This window comes from Crinia signifera, chromosome 7 (genome assembly GCF_055691185.1).
Source record: "Crinia signifera chromosome 7, ASM5569118v1, whole genome shotgun sequence".
Taxonomy (NCBI): Eukaryota; Metazoa; Chordata; class Amphibia; order Anura; family Myobatrachidae; genus Crinia; species Crinia signifera.
In genome coordinates this window covers 190578776-190603904 of record NC_139223.1, presented here as the reverse complement: position 1 = coordinate 190603904, position 25129 = coordinate 190578776, and the positions used below count along the sequence as shown (strand labels likewise).

Below are 25129 nucleotides of genomic sequence, written 5' to 3'. Positions count from 1 at the left end.
TTACCCTTAGGCTGACTGTGAGCGGGAGAAGGGGGAATGCATTGAAAAGGCCCATGACAGAGCCTGCTGTTAGTATGAACTCTGTGTGAACCAGGTCGAACAGCAGGTTCCTGCATGTGCTTCAGGGGAACATTTGGTGAAGAACACTGGAAAGCCTCTAAATATCACGTGAAGCCATAGGGAGAGACATATTTTTCCCCCCGTTTCACAGGATAATCCTCCCATCTCTGGCTGTTAAATGATTGCACTGAGTTTACCATAGCCGTATGTTCGTTTTTTTTTTTTAAATAAAGTTTTCCAAAAATACCCAGAATTACCTCCTTTTTTATAGCTATAGAAATGATTGCACAGGTGTTTTTGGCTAGTAGTCACACATTCTCTTTTTTTTGTACAGGGCTCACTAGAATGTTCGTATATTGTATATTGATCATTAAATCACTCTCTGTATTGTAAAGAAGTTACCAGAATGTTCTCCGCGTTGTGTTTTGTTCATTAGGATGCACTGTATTGTCATTAGTATGCTCTCTGTATTGTATAAGTCAATAGAATATTTCAATCAAAATAAAGAAATAAATAAGTCAATAGAAGATTAATACGGTTTCAGAGGCTATCAGTACAGTGATAAACCAGATATTTATCTGATAAGATTAGATATGATAAATAACCCAAACCAAATTTATTTACTTTATTACCTTTAAATATAACGGCAACGCTGAAATGATTGCACACCCACACAACCTTGTTATAAAAGGTATGACAATGCTTTACTTAAAGAATAGCTTCATTACAGATATTTGCAAATGCAGACTAACACAAGAAACATAAAATTGATTAGCTAATACTTAAACAGTAATTCTAAATCAAATCAAAATGGACACCTTTCAAGGACAGTGATCAGCCATGATTAAACCTCCTTCATAATTACCTCCAGCCCCCTGTGCTTCCTTGTTCTTTCTCAACTGCCTTCCTCCTCCCTCTATCACTCTGATATTTAAACCTTTATCACATTAATTAATTAATTACTCATAAGCATTGAGTCTTATTGGCAAGCTCTGCTTTCAATCATGATGTCATAATTAACCCAACACCCAACTTCAGTGGCCTTGTGGGTCTACGCATGTGTGGCCTTGTTCCCATATTATTCAGTTTGTGGAGTCTAGGTGTCTGTCCTTGTTCTCTGTTACATCAATAAGGCATTCTTAAACCCAGAAATCCAAAACAATATCTCATAAGAAATTACTTATTTCAGCAGTATTCTGACTCCACACGCCATCTTGTAACGAGATATGCAAGTCATGCCTAACAAAATGGCTGCTGCTTCTAACATATAATAACTGTTTAGCGCAAAGGGAAGGCCTCATACGCAATGAATAGTACATTGTGCAACAAGCTAAAGTCATCTGCAGCAATAATAACAATATTTGAGAAAACAGAGTATAACAAAAGTATATAATTATTGATGCGTTATTTCAGTTTTAACAGTCCATCCTCTGAACTTCTCCAAAGAAAGTTCATATCTCTTGCAAAACGCATCATTTGTTTCTCTCTTAATACATCGGAAAACCTTCTTGAAGCATTTCACTAGTATACAGAAAAATCAATAATATTATCTTGGCAAAAACATCAAACTTCTTAAAGCATATATAACATTGACTTATGCGAACCATTTATTGGGGTTCAACCAAATAAACCAACTGTAGGGAATCACATCACTCACACCTGTTCAATAAACTAAAAATTTTTTCAACCCAAATAATTTAATTCAACTTTCCTTTTAATGTCACCATCAGTTTTGTACCATATTTTAATTATATTCACAAATTCAAATACAATTTTTATAAACTTGGGATAATGTAAATAAGTGTGTTTCTTTAATATACCATGTGTTACTTTCAAATCTTTATGTTGAATCACCACTGTATTAATTAGTAAAAGTAAAATTTTATTACAATAGATCTTGTTTGTAACCATTTAGAAACCTTATAATCCTTGTGGTAATGTCCATGGCTTATGAGACGGTATGTTTGAGAAAACCTCATAAGAAACAATTCAATGAGTACCCTTTTTATCTAGATGTTATACTAGCACACCCAACTCTGTCACATAACTACATGTTTTGTTGTACTCCAAAATATCTCCTGTTATTACACTCTTTACCAATTTTAAACCTAGGGAGAGTCAGTTACCTTATAAGATTAACTTGTGTAAATCCTACATAGAAAATGAAGTGTTGTTTGATTTGACTGCAAATATAAGTAGCCATTAACCCAACATTACCGGAGTGATACCGTAGATGACAATATAACCAACAACCAGTTTACCTTATTGTTCTTTCTATCAGCTCATGATGAGCATCTTAAAGAAGAAATGTCAGTTTGCATATAGATATTATGTTTGCACCATTGTTACCATCCTTATTTAGAATGCCTCTTCTTTACTGATACCTTACTAGATGTATTCTATCAATGGTTCCTGTGTGGGCGTTCTCAGTTACTTTTATGTTATTACTCATATATTTATTTTAAACCTTCTAATTAGTTTAACATATTGGCTATCAGTGTTTTATTACCATCCTCTGATGCATACCGAAACCTGGGAGCATCAGTAGTATGATGTATATGTGTGTCTGTTATGATTATTACTATACTTGTGGGATTAAAATTAAAAGCAGAAGTAGAATACACCACCATGACTCTAGTAATACCTCTTTGATAACTATACACACTGTCCTTGCCAGCAACCAATCCCTGGTAACCCTCATTCACTATAAAAATATGAAAACTTAAAAAAACAAAAATGACTTCTTCAGTTAGTGAGTGTATGGGAAACTGAGTCACTCATGGGGATCATTGTTTTACACCTTGTCCACAACCCGCAGGGACACCACTAAGGGTATCCCCCGATTCCGTGGACCTCTTCTTGCCCACAACCCGCAGGGACACCACTAAGGATGCCCCCCGATTCCGTGGATCTTGTCTTGGTCTGTGTGGGGGCCCTGGACAGGCCCATCATCAAATAAGTTTATTAAGTTAAAAAGTCACAGTATTTATCTGCATCAGTTTATTTTTCTTTCAACTGATATCACCACCAGGTCGGAAACCTTCTTGCAGTGAGACGCATTAATTCAATTGGTTTGTTTCACAGGGATGGGTCTTGCCTTTGATCTATGAGACATTTAATTGTAAGAATTTTCTCACCATTGCATAGTCTCCAGGCTGGACCTTATAACAACATCCCTTCATAAGCTTGTTTGCTTTTCTGGCAAAGTATTTAGATGATGTGAGAATTAGAGTGACAAGTCTGCTGCTGGATGTTGAATAGGGTTTGCTGGTCTCCCAAAAAATAAAAAATGTATATATCAATTAAAATAATGATCTTATAAGGGGACAGGTTCAGTGGCTGCTGAGGAGTAGTGTGAATGTCATACAAAACCGAAGACAAAACTTCAAGTCAACTCATGGTAATTTTCTACACCCACCCTAAATTATGTGTTCTCAATATGCATTTGTTAACATGTTCAATTTTGACTAAAACCTTTTAGTGAATGGTGAGTGCAACCAACCTTCAATAACCATACATTGATTTATTCCTTAGAATACCTTTCCTGTCAAATATGTACCTCTATAATTTTTTTTTTTTTTTAATACCATATACCTTATGGGATAACATATCTGAACACAAATTTCTCAATAAATTTCTTTGCTGTAAAGGATGCTGTACATGGGACAGCTGGGATGTTCCTTATAATCAAGATAACATATCAGATACCATTTAAATATAATGACAATTTGAAATGCATGTAAATTCCCAAAAAAATTATTTTAACCATAGGAATGGACCAGTGGTAGGAGAAATGTTTGATGGTTCTATAGGACTAATTTTCCTGAGTTCATTCTTCTGCAGATGCGTTTGGGCCTCTGCATAAGATGAAATCAACATACATGCCCTCTCTCTCCTTACATGGGTCATCCCATGGGCAGCTTCCGCATATGCCAGGAGGAGGGGTTTGGGGAGCTACTCGTCTGCCCCCACCATCTTTACATAGGCCATTAGCCTTTTGACTGTATCCATTCATCATCCATTGGCACATTCCTTTTAAATACACAACTCTTGATGTTTTATGAGCTTCTGCTGGTCAATTTGTAAAAACATTAAATTGTATAGTGGTGTGATTCACAACAGTGGCCATCTTATTTGTTACCAAGTGCAGCAAGATCACTTTCTAACATGTGAGCTTGACACTTAACAACTACTGCCTTTGCAGGGAGTTGCACAGCCTCAATTAGCTCCTTTACTTGCTGTGATATTAGCGTATTATATCACAGCAAAATCACGATGGAAAATGAGGATCTCTAAATCCAATACTACCGCATATCCCGTATATGGCCATCCTGAGTCTCCTTGTTGGTGACAACTACAATCTTTGTAGATGGTAGTGGCGTGTCAGAGATATCAGGTCTAATTGGAGGAATTTTGCTTTAAATATTCCTCACAATCATGTTCCAATTCCTGCCTCTCATCCATCCTCTGGGACTCCCGGGTCCCACCAGGTAGCAGAGTAGCAGGATTTAGCGTGCCACACCTGACAATAGTCAGGTCATGTGGCGCTGGGAGCAAAAGTTCCCAACGAGAGAACCATGCACTGGAAATGTGTCTTGTCCGTGAAGAGTTCAGTAAGAAAAGATGTAGAATTCGAGACACATAATGTGCGGTGTTCTGTCATTTCTATACAAAGGCTGCAGCAGCCGCCACAGTCCTTAAACATGTTGGTAAAGCAGATACCACTCGGTCAAGTGTGCAACTGTAGCACCTGATGGGTCTATGTGAACCCCCATGTATATGTTTTCAAACTCCCAAGGCCTCTGCTTGTTGTTCATTACAGTAAAGACAGGTATATGATAAATCTGATATATCCAGTGCTGTGGCTTCTGTCAGTGCGTGTATCAGAGCCTCAAATGAAGCAATTATGTCAGTATATTGTACTTTGCCAGCTCTGTGTCAGTTAGATTCAGTAGTAGTAATAGAAAAGGTGTCAGTAAGAGAAACCTGTAAAGAATTTAAACACATCATTAGATCATAAACATATTGAATCAGCATTGTGGTAGCAATCATGCAACTCATTGTGGGACATAGTGGGGCTGTCCATAAAACTTTGGCTGAATTAAGTCCACGTATATTGGACTGTGCTGTAAATAAATGTATTAAGTACTGACTATCTGCTATTTGATAGTAAGAGATATGCAGATCATAAATCAATGATTAGATGACGGTAATACTTCCATAACTGTAAAGTGAATTGATTTACACTAAAAAAATAATAAGAATAATCACATTGGGCAGATAACCTGCAATAACGGAGTGTTGCAACTACTATGGGTATTAGATAATATGCTTTGTTGTAAAATCGGAAAAAAACTATTTCTTGTGGTCCATAGATGTTCAGAAACTTGTGACAGGATGAGTAGTTGAAAACTCATCAAAATACTAATTGCTTAATGCCCTATGAGCATCACTCGTATCCTCTAACCCCGTGAGGGTCCTCATATCGGTTAGTGCCTTCTGACAGCAGTCTCTTATGGATTCCTGTTAATAATACACAATTTCTTCCAAACCACTCTGAGAAAAAAATAATCATTAAATCATTACAAATATTTGAGAGAATATTATGATTAGTTGTGCAGCAAATACGATTACTAATGGCAGTACCCAGTAGTGCTGCACCTAATTGTGACCTCCATTCCTTATTTGTGGGCTCATATGCATGACCAATGGATCTAGTAAAGTGGCAACATGCAATCAGATAAATCAGTAAGCATAAAAATGCAACTCAATATGCATCTTATAATAATCACTATAAAATCTATATTTTCCAATAGCTAATTTTTTTTTTCAAACTTTGATCTTCTCAATAACTGATAAAATATGGACACCAACCATCATTGAATCTCGCTGGGGCCTCCAACTGATAAACCAGATATTTATCTGATAAGATTAGATATGATAAATAACCCAAACCAAATTTATTTACTTTATTACCTTTAAATATAACGGCAACGCTGAAATGATTGCACACCCACACAACCTTGTTATAAAAGGTATGACAATGCTTTACTTAAAGAATAGCTTCATTACAGATATTTGCAAATGCAGACTAACACAAGAAACATAAAATTGATTAGCTAATACTTAAACAGTAATTCTAAATCAAATCAAAATGGACACCTTTCAAGGACAGTGATCAGCCATGATTAAACCTCCTTCATAATTACCTCCAGCCCCCTGTGCTTCCTTGTTCTTTCTCAACTGCCTTCCTCCTCCCTCTATCACTCTGATATTTAAACCTTTATCACATTAATTAATTAATTACTCATAAGCATTGAGTCTTATTGGCAAGCTCTGCTTTCAATCATGATGTCATAATTAACCCAACACCCAACTTCAGTGGCCTTGTGGGTCTACGCATGTGTGGCCTTGTTCCCATATTATTCAGTTTGTGGAGTCTAGGTGTCTGTCCTTGTTCTCTGTTACATCAATAAGGCATTCTTAAACCCAGAAATCCAAAACAATATCTCATAAGAAATTACTTATTTCAGCAGTATTCTGACTCCACACGCCATCTTGTAACGAGATATGCAAGTCATGCCTAACAAAATGGCTGCTGCTTCTAACATATAATAACTGTTTAGCGCAAAGGGAAGGCCTCATACGCAATGAATAGTACATTGTGCAACAAGCTAAAGTCATCTGCAGCAATAATAACAATATTTGAGAAAACAGAGTATAACAAAAGTATATAATTATTGATGCGTTATTTCAGTTTTAACAACAGTATATAGAAATGTCAGTAGGATGCTGTTTGTATTGTACGAAAGATCACTGGGATGTTCTCTGTATTGCGTGTTAATTAAAGGCTCTGTTATATATATTGTTCTTAAGATGTGCTCTGTATTTGTATAGTAGTGACTAGAATTCTCTGGCGTGTCTAATGGTTGTGTGATGCTATTTTGTATAATAGGAAGGCCACTAGGGTGTTTTCTGTATTGTCAAAATGTTACTACAATGACCTGTGTTTTATCTAGCAAGTCACTAAAATAGTGTCTGCATTGAATACTAGTCAGGCGGGTAGGTGTTCTATTTGGTTTAAGTCAAACAGCCCCAGCAAACCCCCCACCCCCACCTTACACTGCGGTACACTGCCAGGTGCAGGACCGACCCAAAATCGGGACATTTGGGAGGTATTAGTATTCCGTTCCAATTTACCATGCTTATAACTGTGTTTAATGTACAAGGTTGCTAGACTTAGAATAAGATAATGACTCCTACTACAATATCTAACTTTAGGAATAGACTTAGCCACAGGTTTGTCTGCATTGAGTGCTCTTGGCTAAGGGCTCACATTGGCTTCCATGGCACCAGACCCTGCAGCTTTGAGGTCCCAAATATTAGATTACTGTAGATGTTCCCAGTCTCCCTCAGTTGTAAGTAATGTATAGCGCAGATTGGAAGAACTGAACCTACCTCTGAGTGTAGAGTCCGTGTACATCTTGTCCTTTTATGTTCCATAGGCAAAGTTCCTTTTATCCATGTCGGGAATCAAGTCATATCAGAACTGGGACCAATAGTCCAATTTGTGAAAGCCAAGGTAAGTGCTCTTGTAATAAATATACTTATTCATGGCGATAGCTCTGTGGCTGGAAGTTATGCACAGCGATTATTCCTTGCACCCTGAGATACCAAGTCCCCCTGAGTCTGCATGCTTCCCTGCATGAGGTTCTTCCATTATATGGTGCAAAGGGCACAAACAAGCTTTTATCATAGTGTTCATTCTAGCACCCTGCATCTTCCAAAACGCGTGCAGTTCCTCTTACCTGGCTGGGGTGGACAGCAGGGCACAGGTGCCACGAGAACATGATTATCTGAGAATTGTGTCCTCATGTCCCTGTACTGCTCAGGGATTAGGGAGACTGCACTCTCTCAATAATGGTTTAGCCCACATAATGCGTCTGTCTCCACTGTCTATAGCAGGGGTGGGGAACCTCAGGCTCGGGGGCCGTATGCGGCCCCCATAGCCGGTCTGGGTGGCCCTCCCACCCGCCCGGGGGCTTTGCCGGTAGTCAAGTACAGCAGAATTCTTGTGAGAGGTCGGTAGTTCTCGCGAGATTCCTCTTAAGGTGCCCATACACGTACCAATTACCCGGTACTTTTTGTGCTAAAATAGCATGCATTGTGCATGCGATGCTATTTTAGCACAAAGAGTACCGGGTAATTGGTACGTGTATGGGCACCTTTAGTCAACAGCAGGCAGAGACTGTCAGTCCTATTCAGCTGCAGCCGCCGGAGTGTGGGACGGCTGCAGCTGGACAATTTGTAAGGGATATTATTACATATGGCCCCCGAAGGATTTTTTCCCCATAAAACGGCCCTTGGCACAAAAAAGGTTCCCCACCCCTGGTCTATAGGCAAAAGATTCGGTACTTGTGTATTTTGGCGGCGCCCCCGATGTCCGTCGTACGACAAACAGATCGCATCGCATGCCATGCACCCGATGGCATGCGATGCGATGCGACGCGATTTTGACCCCCTATACGACCAAAAATCGTATAAGCACCCTAAAGGGTGCTTTTGAGCACCCAAATGGGTGCTTACAATCTTAAATGCACCCCCACGCCACCCCCCACTATAAACGTGAACCCGAAGCGTGGCGAGCGCAGCGAGCCCGCGAGGGGCGGCGGTACGCGTCCTACGACCTTTTCATACCCCCACTATCCACGTCGGCGTGGAGTTGAGAATAGAATAGTGTGGCGAGCGCAGCGAGCCACCGAGCCCGAAGCGTGGCGAGCGGACGCGGATACCTTCACAGTTATACGCGTCCCCTCGCGGGCTTCACAGGTGTCCGTGGCGACGCGGACACCAGTGAAGCCCGCGAGGGGACGCGTTTACCTGTGAAGGTATCCGCGTCCCCTCGCGGGGCTCGCTGCGCTCGCCACGCTTCGGGCTCGGTGGCTCGCTGCGCTCGCCACACTATTCTATTCTCAACTCCACGCCGACGTGGATAGTGGGGGTATGAAAAGGTCGTAGGACGCGTACCGCCGCCCCTCGCGGGCTCGCTGCGCTCGCCACGCTTCGGGTTCACGTTTTATAGTGGGGGGTGGCGTGGGGGTGCATTTAACATTGTAAGCACCCATTTGGGTGCTTAACATTGTATAAGCACCCATTAGGGTGCTTATACAATGTTTAATCGCATCGCATCGTATGGCATCGTATGCCATGTACAATGGCATACAATTTCAAAATTGTATGCCATCGTGCACTATCGTACGATATCGCGTCGCATCGCATACCATCGTATGTGTTATGGTATGCGATGCGATGGGCGCCGCCAAAATACACAAGTACCAAAGATTCTCTTTCAGTATTCTGCTTTGCTCTCCATAGATAAACAGATGTACAGTATCTGTCAGTCCCTCCGCTGGTCATCTATATAAAATACTTCTACTCACATACAAAGCCATTAACCTGACTACACCACTGTACATCTCTCGTCACTTATCTCAAAATATATCCCCACCAGACCTCTCTACTCTGCACACGATCTGTGTCTCTCATTCATACTCATTACTAGATCCCATTCACAGTGGCAGGACTTTCATCGGCAGCACCCACCTTATGGAATGCCTTTGCACGCACATTAAGGGGGTATTTAATCTCTGATGATAGTTTATATAGAGCAGCATATTCCGCAAAGGAGACAGTGATGCAACAAACAGGGTATTTACAGACAGTCAAAGGTATGAGGGCCCTGCTCACAAGCTTACAATCTGTAGGGAAATAGGTATTAATACACAAGGATAGATACTGTAATCTTTATTGCATAAAGTCCACCAGAATGCAAGGTTCCGGGTGTGCTGTATGATACGGTGACCCAGCCAGGGGTCAGGAGGATGGAAAATATGAAGAAAAGAGTGGATATGTGTGGACTGTACAGTGGGGATGTGATTGGATAGGAACGGTTTATGAAGGTTCCATGGCTGGTTCTGGAATTTGATAAGCTTGCCTGAAGAGATGAGTTTTCAGGGAACACTTATAGGTTTGGAGACTGGAGGAGAGTCTTATTGTGCTTGGGAGGGCATTCCTCAGAGTGGGTGCAGCCCGAAGAAAGTCCTGCAGTCGGGAATGGGAGCGAGTAATGAGTGTGGATGAGAGACGCAGATCTTGAGAGGAGCGTAGAGGTCGTGTTGGAAGATACTTTGAGATAAGAGGAGAGATGTATGTTGGTGTAGTTTGGTTTATGGCTTTGTGTGTAAGTAAGATGTTTTTGTATTGAATACGGTAGAATACAGGTAACCAATAAAGTGACTGACAGAGTAGCTTTGCAGACGATGATGTTTCCTGGAAATATCCACACTAGCCTAATCAATGCTGCCGTTTCCGACAGCATTGAAGGCTGTCAGATTTGGCTTTTTTAAAAGTCGAATCTGTTTAGTCCGAAACGGCCGTGGATTGTCGAATCGGTGTGTACCCTACATTAGATGTATGAATCAGTGATAAGGGAGGAGAAGTATCCCATGGCAACCAATCCGCACTGAAGTAACATCTATATTTTTCATAATATAAAATTATAGAGAGTAGCTGATTGGTTGCCATGGGCCACTCCTCCTCCCCCCGTATCACTGCTTCACACATCTACCCCATAGATAGCCAGTTGTGCTCCCAGACCGTCACATCTTTGCTTTTTAGCTTTATCGCTGTTGATATGGCTGATAATTATTGAGTTATAGCTACACATTAAAAACAAACTGTATACAAATGCATGTTGGTATAATAATAAGTCTTTGGCCTGTTTCCCCACACAGGGCCATTCCCTCAGTGACGGCTTGGATGAAGTCCAGAGGGCAGAGATGAAAGCATACATGGAGCTGGTTAATAATAAGCTTCTGACAGCGGAGGTAGGCTACACTACTCTGTTATAGTATTTTACCACTGAAACCACTGTAGCTGCTTTATAATCTCAAGTCGGTCCAGCACCATAGGGGCACATGTAAGCCACGGAGAGAGATAAATTACCAGACAATCAGCTCCTACCTGTCATTTTTTTTAAACATAGGGCCTGATTCAGGGTACATCGCTGTTGTACAAATTCACAAATCCTATTGATTATCGAATAACTACGCGTAAGTATGGATCGTAGTGCGCACGCGCGAGCACAGACCACAACAGAAATAGTGTATGGATCTTAAATGCAAAGCGGCTGGAGCTTGGCTTGACAGGAAGTCGGCATTGGGGGAGGTGACCTTACGTTTTCTGGGAGTGTCTAAATGCAGGCAGGCCCAGGCGTCATCAGGGGAGGGTGTGTGATGTCAGCACCGGCCACGGTCAGTCTGACTCTGTCGCCGAGTTGTGGAAGAGTCAGACTTACTCAAACTGGGACAACCATTCAATGGCTCCTGAATTGCGCATGGATGTGCAGGCAATGTGAAATAACAATCCATTCACAATTCATTTGTAGATTTACACAGGTTGGGTTTTCTTTCTATTTACTAAAGGTAACGATTTTTTGACCAATATCATTCATTTGGCCCTTCTTAATGATATTGGTCAAAATATCTTTCAGTGTGTATGCTACGAACGACGATGCGCGTAACTGCTGGTTGTTAATCAACTGTGCAGTAGGGTCAATTTGGATATCTTTAAAAAAAAAAAAAAAAAAGCCCATAGACCAGGCATGCCCAAACTTTGGCCCTCCAATCCCATCATGCCTTGCCACAGTTTTGCTGTTAGGGATATCCTAAACTATGGCAAGGCATGCTGGGATAGTTCAGGCATGCCTGAACAGCTGGAGGGCCACAGTTTGGACTGTTGCTAGCTCGTTCGTCTTTAGTCAAATCGTTCAGTGTGTATGCACCACATCTTTCATCCATTACACTGGGAAAATTCAAGAGAAATTGGTCATCAATGTCGTTTAGTGCATGCATAGCCTGCTGGATAAATCTAGTAATCATCGGTATCAGGGAGAGTGTTCTCCCCAGAGAACACTGGCCCTGACCGATCGCTCAGCACACATCGCTGACACATACTGAAGTGTTCTGAGAGATCTAGCATCAGAGCGCTTCAACATCGCTACCTGTTAGTTAAGGCTCATCCACATCGCTGATCTTCTAATGTCTTATACCCAGAAGAAAATTCATATAGAGATTATTGGTCCCCGTGTTGTTCACCTTCGCACAACATAGTGCACTCTCCAATTTGCTCTGCGTATGCTCTGCAGGTTCCGGAGACAGACAGAGCCTGGTGCATAAGAATCGCTATTTACGCGGATTCTCCACTATGGCCTTTATTCTGGTCAAAGGCAAACTCTTTCTCAAATGGACAAAGCCAGGTGCACTGCAGGTGGGGCAGATGTAACTTGTGAAAAGTGAGTTACATTTGGGTGGAGTGTTGCTTCAAAGTGAGATCTATATTGCAGTGTAAAAATAGAGCAGTCAGTATTTACCCTGCACAGAAACAAAATAACCCATCTAAATCTCTCTGCACATGTTACATCTGCCCCCCCCCATGCAGTGCACTTTGCGAGTGAACCAGAATAAGGGCCCATGTCTGATCTGTGTTTGCTCTTCGCTACATACAGCAGAAACCACACAAGATAAATACACCCTTGTAGATGAACCCTTACATATAATTCTATACATATAGTACTGTATATGCTTTACCTTGTCCAAGCAAACCGACACTTCCTAGTGTATATCTGCTTCTAGTAGCAGAACAATAACCGCTGCACACGTATGTACATTTGTTATAATTGCCCGAAGTTGTTCCACCTGCTGTGCTTCAGATTAGTGTCATTCATAAAACGAATGTACTATGGTTCTGGATCATTTCTTAATCGTTACATGAAGTCATTTCACATGTGCTTATTATACCCTGCTGGAAATAACAAAGTATGTGTCCCTTACACCTCACTCTGTTACACTGCTGGCAGACACACTACAGGAGCACATTAACACAATTTACTGATGTGTGTAATGTAATCTGTAATATTTGTCACTGCAGGAAAGGCCATATATAAAGATGTTTTCTGGGTACCAGTTACTGCTAAATGGCTCCTTTCTGTATGTACCTCTTAGTCCAGGCGTGTCCAAACTATGGCCCTCCAGCTGTTGTGAAACTACAAGTCCCATCGTGCATTGGCACAGTTTTGCTATTAGGGAATGCTAACACTATAGCAAAGCATGCTGGAATGTGTAGTTGGGTGTGGTATGGGGCTCCGACAGTCGGGATCCCGACAGTCATTAGCCCGACGTCTGGATCCCGACTGCCCGTACTCAGACAGCATGGCGAGCGCAGAAAAGCCCCTTGCGTGCTCGCCACGCTGCAGGCACGGTGGCTCGCTACGTGTGACGTGTTCCGCGTCCCCTCGCGGGGCACGCTGCGCTCGCCACACTATATAAAATCAGCTCCACGCCGACGTGGATAGTGGTGATGAAAAGGTCGGAGGGCGTGTACCGCCGCCCCTTGCGGGCTCGCTGCGCTCGCCACGCTTCGGGTTGCCGTTGATAGTGGGGTGGCGTTAACAAAGGTGGGCCATTTAATATAGTAATCACCCATCAGGGTGGGTGTACAATCAAAAATCGGGTCTGGGAGGGCATTTAACATAGGAATCAGGCATCTGGGTGCCTGTACAATTAAAAATCAGGTCCAATCGCGTTGCGTCACCTCGTATGCAATATGATTGTATGCGATGCAATGTAATTTTTTAACGTGCAATAAAAAAATCGGGCGCCCAGATAATACACAAGTACCAATAATCCAAATAGCGATTTTCGCCAATCAGCGACCGAAGCGCAATCACCCCCACAGTGAGCAGTCACATTCCATAGAACCGTACACAAAATTGATAAATTAAACAGATTATTGAAATTTTTTACAAAAATTTTACATTTAGATTTATGATCTACGTGAGATGGGGCAAATGTTGCTGCACAGATTAAGCAAACCCCTGTTTCTATAAGGGCAGAAGGTTTGCTAATTGATTAGTATTTGAAAGGGAAAGAGAACACGCTTATGTGAATCCAAATCTTTTTCCTTTTTGCTTCTCTTCTTTGTACATGATCTATTTTTATATGGTTTCTGTGCTTGCAGTTGTATATTCAGTGGTGTGATGAAGCTACACTAGAAGAGGTGAGTGACTCCCAAGCATTTATCTTGGTTAAATTTTAATGAGAAAACACTTTTGCTCACAATTGTCGGTCCCTTCTCATAAATGAAACATTGAGGTTTTATACCATTAGTTGATACAATGTATTTTTTTCCTGCTGGCGCATACATTTTGCAAATACATCTAGCAAATTTTAATATAGCTGTTAGCTATTTTCTTTATATTTATAAGAAGCAATGTTTAAGGGAAATATTTACCGCTGCAAGCTATGCATTTCTTTCGGAAAAAATATTCATTTTTGAGATTGTAGCCCATTAGGCAGTGCTGTCTCGTATTACCTTCCTGAATGCTCCGTCTCCTGTCTTCTGAGGATCTTGCGGTTTACCTCTGTTTGTATTTAGATCACCGAGCCTCGGTACAGCTCCCCGTACTCGTGGCCGCTCAACAATATACTAGTTCTTCAAAAGAAATGGGAAATTAAGAGAAAAATGAAAGCCATTGGCTGGGGTGGAAAGAATGTGGAACAGGTCAGTGATATTTGTGCTATTGATGCATACAGTACCTGAAATTGATGATTTTACGGTTTCTGTTTGGGCCATCTGGCAATTCTAGTAAATGTCAGAAGGACCGGTGGCTTGATGGGCCGCCACTCTGGCCGAAAAGCCTGGCTGAGCAGGCATGTGATCACGGCGCATGTGCAAATTGGAATTGCCGGGTTGTTTAGAATTTATTTAGGTTGTTCTCCTTGCCCCCCCCCCCCCCCTCTCATTCTTCTCCTTCTTCGGTCCCCCCAACTCTCGGTCTCCTCCTTTGTGGCAACCCCCCCTCTCAGTCTTCTCGTTCGTGGCCCCCTCATTCATGCCCCCGCCGGTCTCCTCCTTTGTGCCCTCCCCCGGTCTCCTCCATTTCGCTACCCCCTCCCTTGGTCTCCTCCATTGCACCCTCCCCCGGTCTCCTCCATTTTGCTACCCCCTCCCTCGGTCTCCTCCATCGCACCCTCCCTCGGTCTCCTCCATCGCACCTTCCCTCGGTCTCCTCCATCGCGCCCTCCCTCTGTCTCCTCCATCGCGCCCTCCCTCTGTCTCCTCCATCGCGCCCTCCCTCTGTCTCCTCCATTGCGCCCTCCCTCGGTCTCCTCCATCGCGCCCTCCCTCGGTCTCCTCCATCGCGCCCTCCCTCGGTCTCCTCCATCGCGCCCTCCCTCGGTCTCCTCCATCGCGCCCTCCCTCGGTCTCCTCCATCGCGCCCTCCCTCTGTCTCCTCCATCGCGCCCTCCCTCTGTCTCCTCCATTGCGCCCTCCCTCTGTCTCCTCCATTGCGCCCTCCCTCTGTCTCCTCCATCGCGCCCTCCCTCTGTCTCCTCCATCGCGCCCTCCCTCGGTCTCCTCCATCGCGCCCTCCCTCGGTCTCCTCCATCGCGCCCTCCCTCGGTCTCCTCCATCGCGCCCTCCCTCTGTCTCCTCCATCGCGCCCTCCCTCTGTCTCCTCCATCGCGCCCTCCCTCTGTCTCCTCCATCGCGCCCTCCCTCTGTCTCCTCCATCGCGCCCTCCCTCTGTCTCCTCCATTGCGCCCTCCCTCTGTCTCCATTGCGCCCTCCCTCGGTCTCCATTGCGCCCTCCCTCGGTCTCCATTGCGCCCTCCCTCGGTCTCCATTGCGCCCTCCCTCGGTCTCCATTGCGCCCTCCCTCGGTCTCCTCCATCGCGCCCTCCCTCGGTCTCCTCCATCGCGCCCTCCCCTCCCTCGGTCTCCTCCATCGCGCCCTCCCTCGGTCTCCTCCATCGCGCCCTCCCTCGGTCTCCTCCATCGCGCCCTCCCTCGGTCTCCTCCATCGCGCCCTCCCTCGGTCTCCTCCATCGCGCCCTCCCTCGGTCTCCTCCATCGCGCCCTCCCTCAGTCTCCTCCATCGCGCCCTCCCTCGGTCTCCTCCATCGCGCCCTCCCTCGGTCTCCTTTATCGCGCCCTCCCTCGGTCTCTCCTTGTCCGCCTCCTCTATTTGGCTACTGCCATTGTCTGTAGTGGCCACGAGTTTTCATTTGAAAAAATTACATATGAATTTTTTTATACAGATAAACAAAATCATGGGTAGCATCTTCTGTGTATGGTGTTAGTATGCTTTGATTTGTTAAACTTTAATTTTCCTCTTAAACAACTCCAGGAGGGTTGGGGGTTCTGTTATCGCCTTATTTCCTGAGTGTAACCTGCTCTGTAAGAGGTATTTCAAGCATGTTTCAGCTATGTGATGAGGAATGACAAGACAGCACCTTAAGTAAATCTGCCAAGTGTAGCTGTGCACAGGAAGAACTTTGTGCTTAATTATCGGTTACGTCGAGATCGTTATCGGGAACGTGTTACTCACGCTCACAAACTTTGCTGGATTCCTTGCACACCAGCAGAGCATACATGTACAGCTTGCACTGTGTCTGCTCATACAGGCTGCTGATTACTGTCCAAGGGGCACATTTACTGGGATACGGTCATTGGGCCACCAGCATGATGGTCGACAGTCATTATGTCGACATGAGTCTAGGTTGACATGCAGGAAGACCAATTGTAAAGCGCAACAGAATATGCTACGCTATATAATAAACTATAAATAAAGTCGACATGAGTCTAGGTCGACAGGGTCATTAGGTCGACATGGGTTAGGTCAACAGTCAAAAGGTCGACATGGGGTTTTTCAAAAACTGTTTGAGCCGACAGGCGGTATTTCATGCCCTACCATCCACTAGGGCATGGGGGGAGAATAAAATAGTGTGCCGAGTGTAGCGAGGCACCGTGCCCGAAGCATGGTGAGCTATGTCCATTTCAGTGTCCATGTCGACTGTGTCATCATTCGGGACAAAAAAAGTGATAAACCCCATGTCGACCTTTTGACTGTAAACCTAACCCATGTCGACCTAATGACCCTGTCAACCTAACCCATGTCGACCTAGACTCATGTCGACCTAATGGTGTCGACCTAATGATCCATACCCCATTTACTAAGCATCAGTAATCTTGGCTTCATTGTGGATTGATGCTGGGTTCAAAGTGCAATATCCAGCATTACAAAGGTTGTTGAGACTTTCTATAAAGAACACGTTGGTTTGTAAACGCCTATCCTACCGCTGTTCACTGTCTCATCGGCATATCAAGCCTGCCGTTAAATAAATCTAGTCCTAAGATTTGAGCCAATTACAGTAAGGCATTGCGCTGGTTTGATTGGCACATGCTGTGTATTGGCGGATATCACAGTACATGTAGGCCGTATTACAGCACCATGCATGCATTTGAAAGTTTTACTTCCACCTAGCTTTTAGCACAACCCTCTTTAGGAAGGCCATTGGAGATTAAAATGCAAATAGCAACATATTTATTGTAAGAACCTCTCACGGGTAGGGTGTAGCGGTCAGCATGTGTATTTGGATGCGCACTTCCATGCAGTGTCAAGGATATTTTCAGACTTCTGATGTGGCATTTGTCAGTTACTCATAGTGGCTATACCTTTCAGCGCCATTGGGTTGTGCATCAGGGGAATTAGCCATCTGATGAGTGTGCACAGTTACGTATGGCCTTACTATTGTAATCATGTCCTGATGAAGATGGGAATGAACTAAGGTGTCTGCACTCCCAACACCTGGCAGGTACCTGTTTGATTGAAGGAGGGGATATGTGGGTTTAAGGAGGGGGTGCATTATATTCCTCAACCACCGGAGAGCCGCCAGACGCCGCCTCTGAGTAATAACCTGTGGCAGAATCTCTGCTCCGTTACACCGGCCAAGCGAGTGATCTATTGATTGCCAAACAGAGGTGTTTGTATGCCGCAGTACTGCAAGAGGGATCAGGTTTACCCCTTAGTTCTCCCTTCTAGCACTGGACAGACCGCCAATGCTGTGTGTGTCTCCTCAGGTGTATGAAGACGTAGATCAGTGCTGTCAGGCCCTGTCACAGAGGTTAGGAACCCAGCCGTATTTCTTCAATAAACAGTAAGTCATTTTGCTTGGAATATACTCTGCTATAGTCACTGTATAAGAATCAGCTCCACTGTGTCGCGTAAAACATGGATGTTGCTTTGCTTATGTGACACCGCGGCGTGTGTGTGTGTGTGTATAATAAATGAACCAATGGGGTTGTAGGAAACAAGGGAGTCCAATGCCCAGTTCTCGATTCCTTGCCAGCCTGGTCGAATAGAATGTACTCTTATGCCAAGGCCAATTATCCGCGAGTCATACTGAAGCAAAATCTTAGGGGTATATTTACTAAGATGGAAGTTCTATTGAAGATGGGATGTTACCCATAGCAACCAATCAGAGTCTTTCTATTATCTTCCAGTAGTTGCAAAATAAATTAGTAGTAGTATATGGTTGCTATGGCTCTACCATTAATAGAATTTCCATGTTAGCAAATTTCCTCCCCCCCCCCCCCCCCCCCAAGTATCCCGAGCATTGATAAAGGGAGGAGAAGTGGATGATGTCATCCAATCAGCACTGAAGTAACATCTATAATTTACATACTATAAAATTATACAGGGCAGCTGATTGGTTGCCATGGGTCACTTCTCTGTGTCACTTCTCTTCCTCCCTTATCACTGCTTCATACATCTACCCCAATGTGTTTTTATTCTGTTAATGACAACATTTCCCAATATCTAATCCCCAATTTGATTTGAGGCGATTGACTTGTGTTTAATTTGTTTATATATGTATGAATGATCTATGCGTCTCCTTCGATAATTCCGAACCCTGCCACCAGTGTCCCGACATCTGCACGGGTGACAAGGTCACAGTATTCAGGGCGGCCCCTGGAAGTGGAGTCTTTCACAGTATCGCTGCTCCCCTTTGATTGTGCTGTGATGTTTATTACCATTTGTTTAGTCATTTACACAACAGAAATGGAGATAACTGTCAGCATCACCACGTAGTTCCTATTCTCACTAGGTAAGACATTCCAAACACATGAAAAGCCCAGAAGGGATGTCTAGAAGTGTTTGAAGTGCACCATTTCTTAGTTTTGTTATGCAGGAGAGCTGTAGGGGACATTGGAACAGTCAATTCATGTAGTTCGACTCAAGACTGTGAGAAACAGTTGTCACTTGTCACACTACCTGGTGACACGGAGCTGGACACTGCCCATGGTAATGCCTTTGCTTAGGAATATCACATGCACATATGTTCTATGGAAAAGAATTAGCTATATACACTCTACTGGATTCTGATAGATTTGCTGAAAGCTTTACAGCAGTCTTATAGCTATCTCTTTATTGTTTATTTGTACAGCATCATCATAACATAAATGGGCAATAACTGTTTTACGTTAATAGTCAATTAAGGAGATGGATTGTGTTACTTTTTCAGTTTAGTCTTCCAAGTAATTACCGATCTCTCCTCTCCCCCATATACATTCTGGTTCTACAATCCTCTCCCTTGTCCACCTTACAGATATTGCTTCTGTAGTCTAAAGCCCCCCATACATTAGGTCGACTTGTCCTAAGGACAAGTCGGACCCAATTCTCATGCGAGCCGACCGGCAGCTCCCGGGGGGCTCGCATACAATTTATCACATGTAAAACCTGGGAGCTGAAGGGCGGTGAGGAGCAGCCAATGGGGTGGGCGGTGGGTGCAGCAGCGGTGAGGAGCAGTGAGAGAGCTCTCAGCCAATCAGAGGCAGCAGCTGCCCACCTGATGTAATCGTACATGCTGCACGTCCAACCTCCTGATCCGGTCCGATGCACACGGGACCGCACATCGGATCAGATCACCCTCGTCTACAAAGCTATATCCAACTCTTTGCTTCCTTATAATTTTCACTGATGAACTTGCACTTTTGGACCTGTCTTACAAAGAGTCCAGTTGTGCATCAATGGATCAATAATAATGCTATGGTTGACAGTCATTAGGTAGACACCAAATAGTCAACATATACATTAGGTTGACAGGTAAAAATGTTGACATAACATTGGTCAACCTTTATTTATTTATTTTCAGCTTTTTTTGGGCCAAGTGTTATATATTTCATGTTATGTAACCACCATCAGTACAAACCTGGACTTGCTTGCCACACATTCCCAATAGAATTGTCTGCTTGAATAGTAAATCCAACAAATGTTGAAAAAAAACGTGAAAAACCCCAAATCCTGTATCAACAATTTTCTTGTTGACCTTCTCCTCATCCGGATACGATCTATCACTAGTCACCTGCTCCTGTTCTGTCCTATCACTAGTCACCTGCTCCTGTTCTGTCCTATCACTAGTCACCTGCTCCTGTTCTGTCCTATCACTAGTCACCTGCTCCTGTTCTGTCCTATCACTAGTCACCTGCTCCTGTTCTGTCCTATCACTAGTCACCTGCTCCTGTTCTGTCCTATCACTAGTCACCTGCTCCTGTTCTGTCCTATCACTAGTCACCTGCTCCTGTTCTGTCCTATCACTAGTCACCTGCTCCTGTTCTGTCCTATCACTAGTCACCTGCTCCTGTTCTGTCCTATCACTAGTCACCTGCTCCTGTTCTGTCATGTCTCTGTCGCTGGCAGTGGTAGCCTAAGGGGAGCTTATACACACCCCCAGCTCCCACCGCCCATGTTGGAGACATGATGTAACGGTCATCCTGCATTATTATATAGGGATACTAGTAAAGAATATATGGTGCTGTATATAAAGTGTGCAATTAACAGCAGCTCCGTACCACAGCCAACAAGTTAATGCTTAAATCACCTGCAAATAACTTCACAGGCAATAATATTCTTTTAAGGTTTGGGTATTAAAAAGTTTTTTTTCGCACATGCATGTAGCATATAAAACACGTACAGCTGTATAATAGTGCATAAGCTCTATAGACACACTGTAAAGTGCACGTCATTGAAAGTGCCTCTAATGGAAATGGCTCCTATTGTGTGCCGTATGAGGCTGGTGGTGTGGTTATAATTTGTAGCCGTAGATGTGGTAAGTCTGCTTCACACCACCCAGCGTCGCCTGAGCCGTACAATAGGTCTGCATGAGTCCTTCTAGCATAGTATGGCTCGTAACACAACGCGTTTCGGACTTCAGACCTTTATCAAGTGAAAACCTGGGATTTTACAGCACGAGTGAAAGGGGCTCTAAGTGAGTAGCCCTGGGCGTTAAAGCTGAGGCAACCACCCATTTTCATCTCCCTTAAATTAATGGGTCTAATTGGATTCCCCCTTTGCCTGTATGAAGGGTTCCTAATATATAGTTCTGAATATTCTTCTTGTAAAATCATATAGCTGTTTTATCTATGACTAGTTAAAAGCACGTTAAAATGACGGCTTCTGCAATGTACTTTCACTTTGGACTGTGGCAGTTTTTACTTTCACTTTGAGCTGTGACAGTAGTTTTGTCCCACAAACTCTCCACCCCACCCCCGGTCCATATCTGCTCTTACCTCCAATCTCTGTCTTCGCAGCTCCCTTTTTCCATACCCAGCAAGTTTGGAATAGATCAGTGACCCTGCAAAAATTGCTGTCATCTGTTATGACATCTTTTAGCACACAAAGGATTAATTTGGTCCGTCGAGTGGTCACTAGTGGTACTTTGCCTCATAGAGGTGAGGCAAGTATCATGTCTAAGCATTACCTTGATCCTGTTTAACTTGACCATTCATGTGTGTGATCAATTGGAAAATGATCCGAACTTTAATGGTGTGTACACACAGCAGGATATGCCATGAGATGCGAGTCCCGATAAAATCAGATCATATCGGGACTCGCATCGCACGGCATGCAGAGGGACAATTTAGACTAAATAGTGGAGATCTGCACTATATAGTCTTGGCTGCCCTCTCTATTTCAGAATCGGTACATCTGTCAGAATGAACTTAGGTCGACCCCACTAGGTCGACTGGCAGGAAGGTCGACCTGATTAAAGGTCGACATGACTTAAGGTCAAATTTGCATAAAGGTCGACATGAGGAAGGTCGACTGGCCATAAGGTCGACATGGGTTTTTCACTGTTTTTTTTTTTTATCCGAATGTCGACACAGTCGACATGGACACAGTTGGCAATGAGAATCGGACCCTCGCATCGCTCGCAATGCTTCGGGCACGGTGGCTCGCTTCGCTTGCCACAGCTTTAATAACCTCCTCCACGCCCTAGTGGATGGTAGAATATAAAATACTGCCTGTCGGCACATGTCGGCTCAAAGAACAGTGAAAAACCCCATGTCGACCTTATGACCAGTCGACCTTCCTCATGTCGACCTTTATGCAAATTCGACCTTAAGTGATGTCGACCTTGGCCCATGTCGACCTTAAGTCAGGTCGACCTAGTGGGGTCGACCTAATGACTGTAGACCTAAGTTCATTCTAATAAATGACCGCTTCCCTCTATTTCACTGCCGATTTGCGCTCACACGGGAGCGCGCATCGGGCTCGCAAGCCCTAAAAAAGCATGCAATAGGGCATCCGATGTTCACTAGATCTGCAACATCGGAAGCCATATCGGCCCGTGTGTACACACCATAAGACTGAGAGACAGGATCACGGTGTGTGGGCAGCATTCGCCTGGTGTAGCCTCCTCTCCTCATATCTCCGCATAGTGAAGTGTCTCATTTACTGAAATATTTATCCTTCTTTGTACAAATATATTCCCGCATCATACGTATGTCCTACATGTGGAAAAGGTACAGACTGAATAATCATGGGGGCCTTCCTTACCCCCCTGTCAGGTGAGAGATGCAGCTGTGTATTCCGTGCAGTCCAGCTTCCCATCATGTGACATATATGGGGCTGATACACCAGAAGTCCTCGCTCACACTGACAGTCATTTGTGTCAATCACCTCTGATGACTGTGTGTTGGGCTATAACATTGTATTGTGCGAGACTATTTACTAAAGTGCGGCTTTACAGAAGTTGTGATGTTGCCCAGAGCAATGATCTAATTATATTTATTATGTATGTAGTGCCTTCTAGAAGATAATAGGTAGATCTGATCAGTTGCTATAGATAACTGCCACTTCTAAAGGGTATGGATCATTGGATAGACAGCAACTAGGTGGACAAGCATTAGGTCGACACGCATTAAGGTCGACATGACTCAAGGTCGACAGGGTCATTAGATCGACATGGGCTTTTTTTTTCTTTTTCGAATGTCTATATGGACACTGAAACGCAGCATTGTGTCCCCTCGCATCGCTCGCTGCCCTCACTATGCTTCGGGCACGGTGCTTCGCTACACTCGGCAAACTATTTTATTCTACCACCACGCCCAAGTGGATGGTAGGGCATGAAATACCACCTGTCGGCACATGTCGGCTAAAAAGTGAAAAAACCCATGTCGACCTTTGACTGTCGACCTAATGACCGTGTCAACCTTCAGTCGTGTCAACCTTCAGTCATGTCGACCTCTCTGCATGTCGACTTAATGCTTGTAGTCCCAGTGACCGTATCCCCTTCTAAAAACCCGCACTGTAGTAAATCTATCCCTAGGTGTGAAGTATTAGAATGTGCTGAGCATGCAGCTGGGTCCCCGGGCAGTCCCTCATTTTCAGAACATTTCTCAGCCTGTGACCCTGCATCATATCTGCGACACTGTGCGGCTGGAAATCAGGAATAAATCTCATAGCTGCATCTGACATCACCCCTGCATCTGACCCAATTAGGCCCTATATTTTAACATGTATCCCTTGTAGTGGATCGATCACCTAGACCAGGCCTGTGTCTCTCCAGCTGTTGTGAAACTACACATCCCAGCATGCCCTGCCACAGACTTAGCATTCCCGAAAAGCAAAACTCGGGCAGGAAAACCTGGGACTTGTAGTTCCACAACAGCTGAAAGAGCCACATGTTGACCAGGCCTGACCTACACAGAGGGAATGCTCTCAGTTTGGGGCTATGATAAGAGATTTAAGCCAATGAACTGGGGGTATCACTGAGGAACGAGGCAAGAAGTGCCTCATGTCTCATTGATCCCACTTTTGTAATAAACTGTATGTTCTTCAGAAAGTTGGTTCAACTCCCAAAATTACCACACTTTTAATTTTGGATATTAAGTTTTTATTGCACATGACCAAATCCCAGGTCATGAGAAATAGTTAACGTTTCAGTGTTCACACTTTGCTTTTGCAACATCCTAACTGGCAAACTGGGTGTCATCAAAGGCGTTCATCTGGCTGGAAACATTTGCAGAATGTATTTTACGTGTTCTGTCCTCATTAGAGGCGGCCGCAGATGGTTTTGACTTGAAGACTGCACTGATCTGTTTCTTGTCCAATTTCCGTAGGCCCACTGAGCTGGACGCTCTGGTATTCGGACATCTGTTCACAATTCTCACCACTCAGCTTACCAACGACGAACTGCGCGAAAAAGTGAAAAATTACAGCAACCTCGTAGCCTTTTGCCGCAGGATCGAACAGAGTTACTTCGAAGACCACGACAGGGACAGTTCCGCAAGCTTCTCTACAAGATTGTCCAAAGGGCCAGCACTACCTTAGGATCTCCGTCTCTCTGCGATTTAATATTTGGTTATTGTGTTTGGGGAAACCTGGGAATGGGAGTTGAAATGTTTCAGATTTGGCGATACAGTACATACAGCAGATAAACCTTTGAATTCCACAAAAATGCAACCTTAGAGCCAAACTGTATCAGCATTATAATAAATCTAAGTCAACTGCACGGAGACTACACTTCCTCCTGTTTGATCTTACTCAAAGCTCCTGGCTCAGACCTAATACAGATGTAGCAAATAGTGCCTTCAGATCCTGACATGGGGGAGAACAAAGGGGAGGTCATTTACATTACACACTGGGGATTACAGTGTGGTTACACGATGCAGCAGGATTTAGGCAAACTACTGTTCTCTGGTCTTAACAAGCGTGCACTCAGAAGATCAGTGTGTTAACAAGGTGATTATCCCCTGTAACAGATTAGCATCCCAAAGATGGCAGTGTATCGTTAATCCAATTTATACCCCTTTTCCACTAGCCTAAATATCCCGGGTTTTTACACGGGAGAGCGCTACCAGTTGAAATAACCCGGGTCGTGAG

The 25129-nt window shown here is 43.9% G+C and overlaps 1 protein-coding gene across 1 annotated transcript in view; it reads left to right on the top strand.

The window, feature by feature from the left end:
• The window catches only part of MTX2 (metaxin 2), a 72495-nt gene extending 47731 nt beyond the window's left edge, over nucleotides 1-24764 (top strand). The window contains exons 5-10 of the mRNA XM_083154727.1: nucleotides 7566-7642; nucleotides 10854-10946; nucleotides 14137-14175; nucleotides 14554-14679; nucleotides 18043-18119; nucleotides 24367-24764. Of these exons, the coding sequence (XP_083010853.1) occupies nucleotides 7566-7642; nucleotides 10854-10946; nucleotides 14137-14175; nucleotides 14554-14679; nucleotides 18043-18119; nucleotides 24367-24577 (623 nt within the window). The 3' untranslated portion in view covers nucleotides 24578-24764. The remainder of the gene's footprint in view (nucleotides 1-7565; nucleotides 7643-10853; nucleotides 10947-14136; nucleotides 14176-14553; nucleotides 14680-18042; nucleotides 18120-24366) is intronic.
• Nucleotides 24765-25129: the final 365 nt, after the last annotated feature.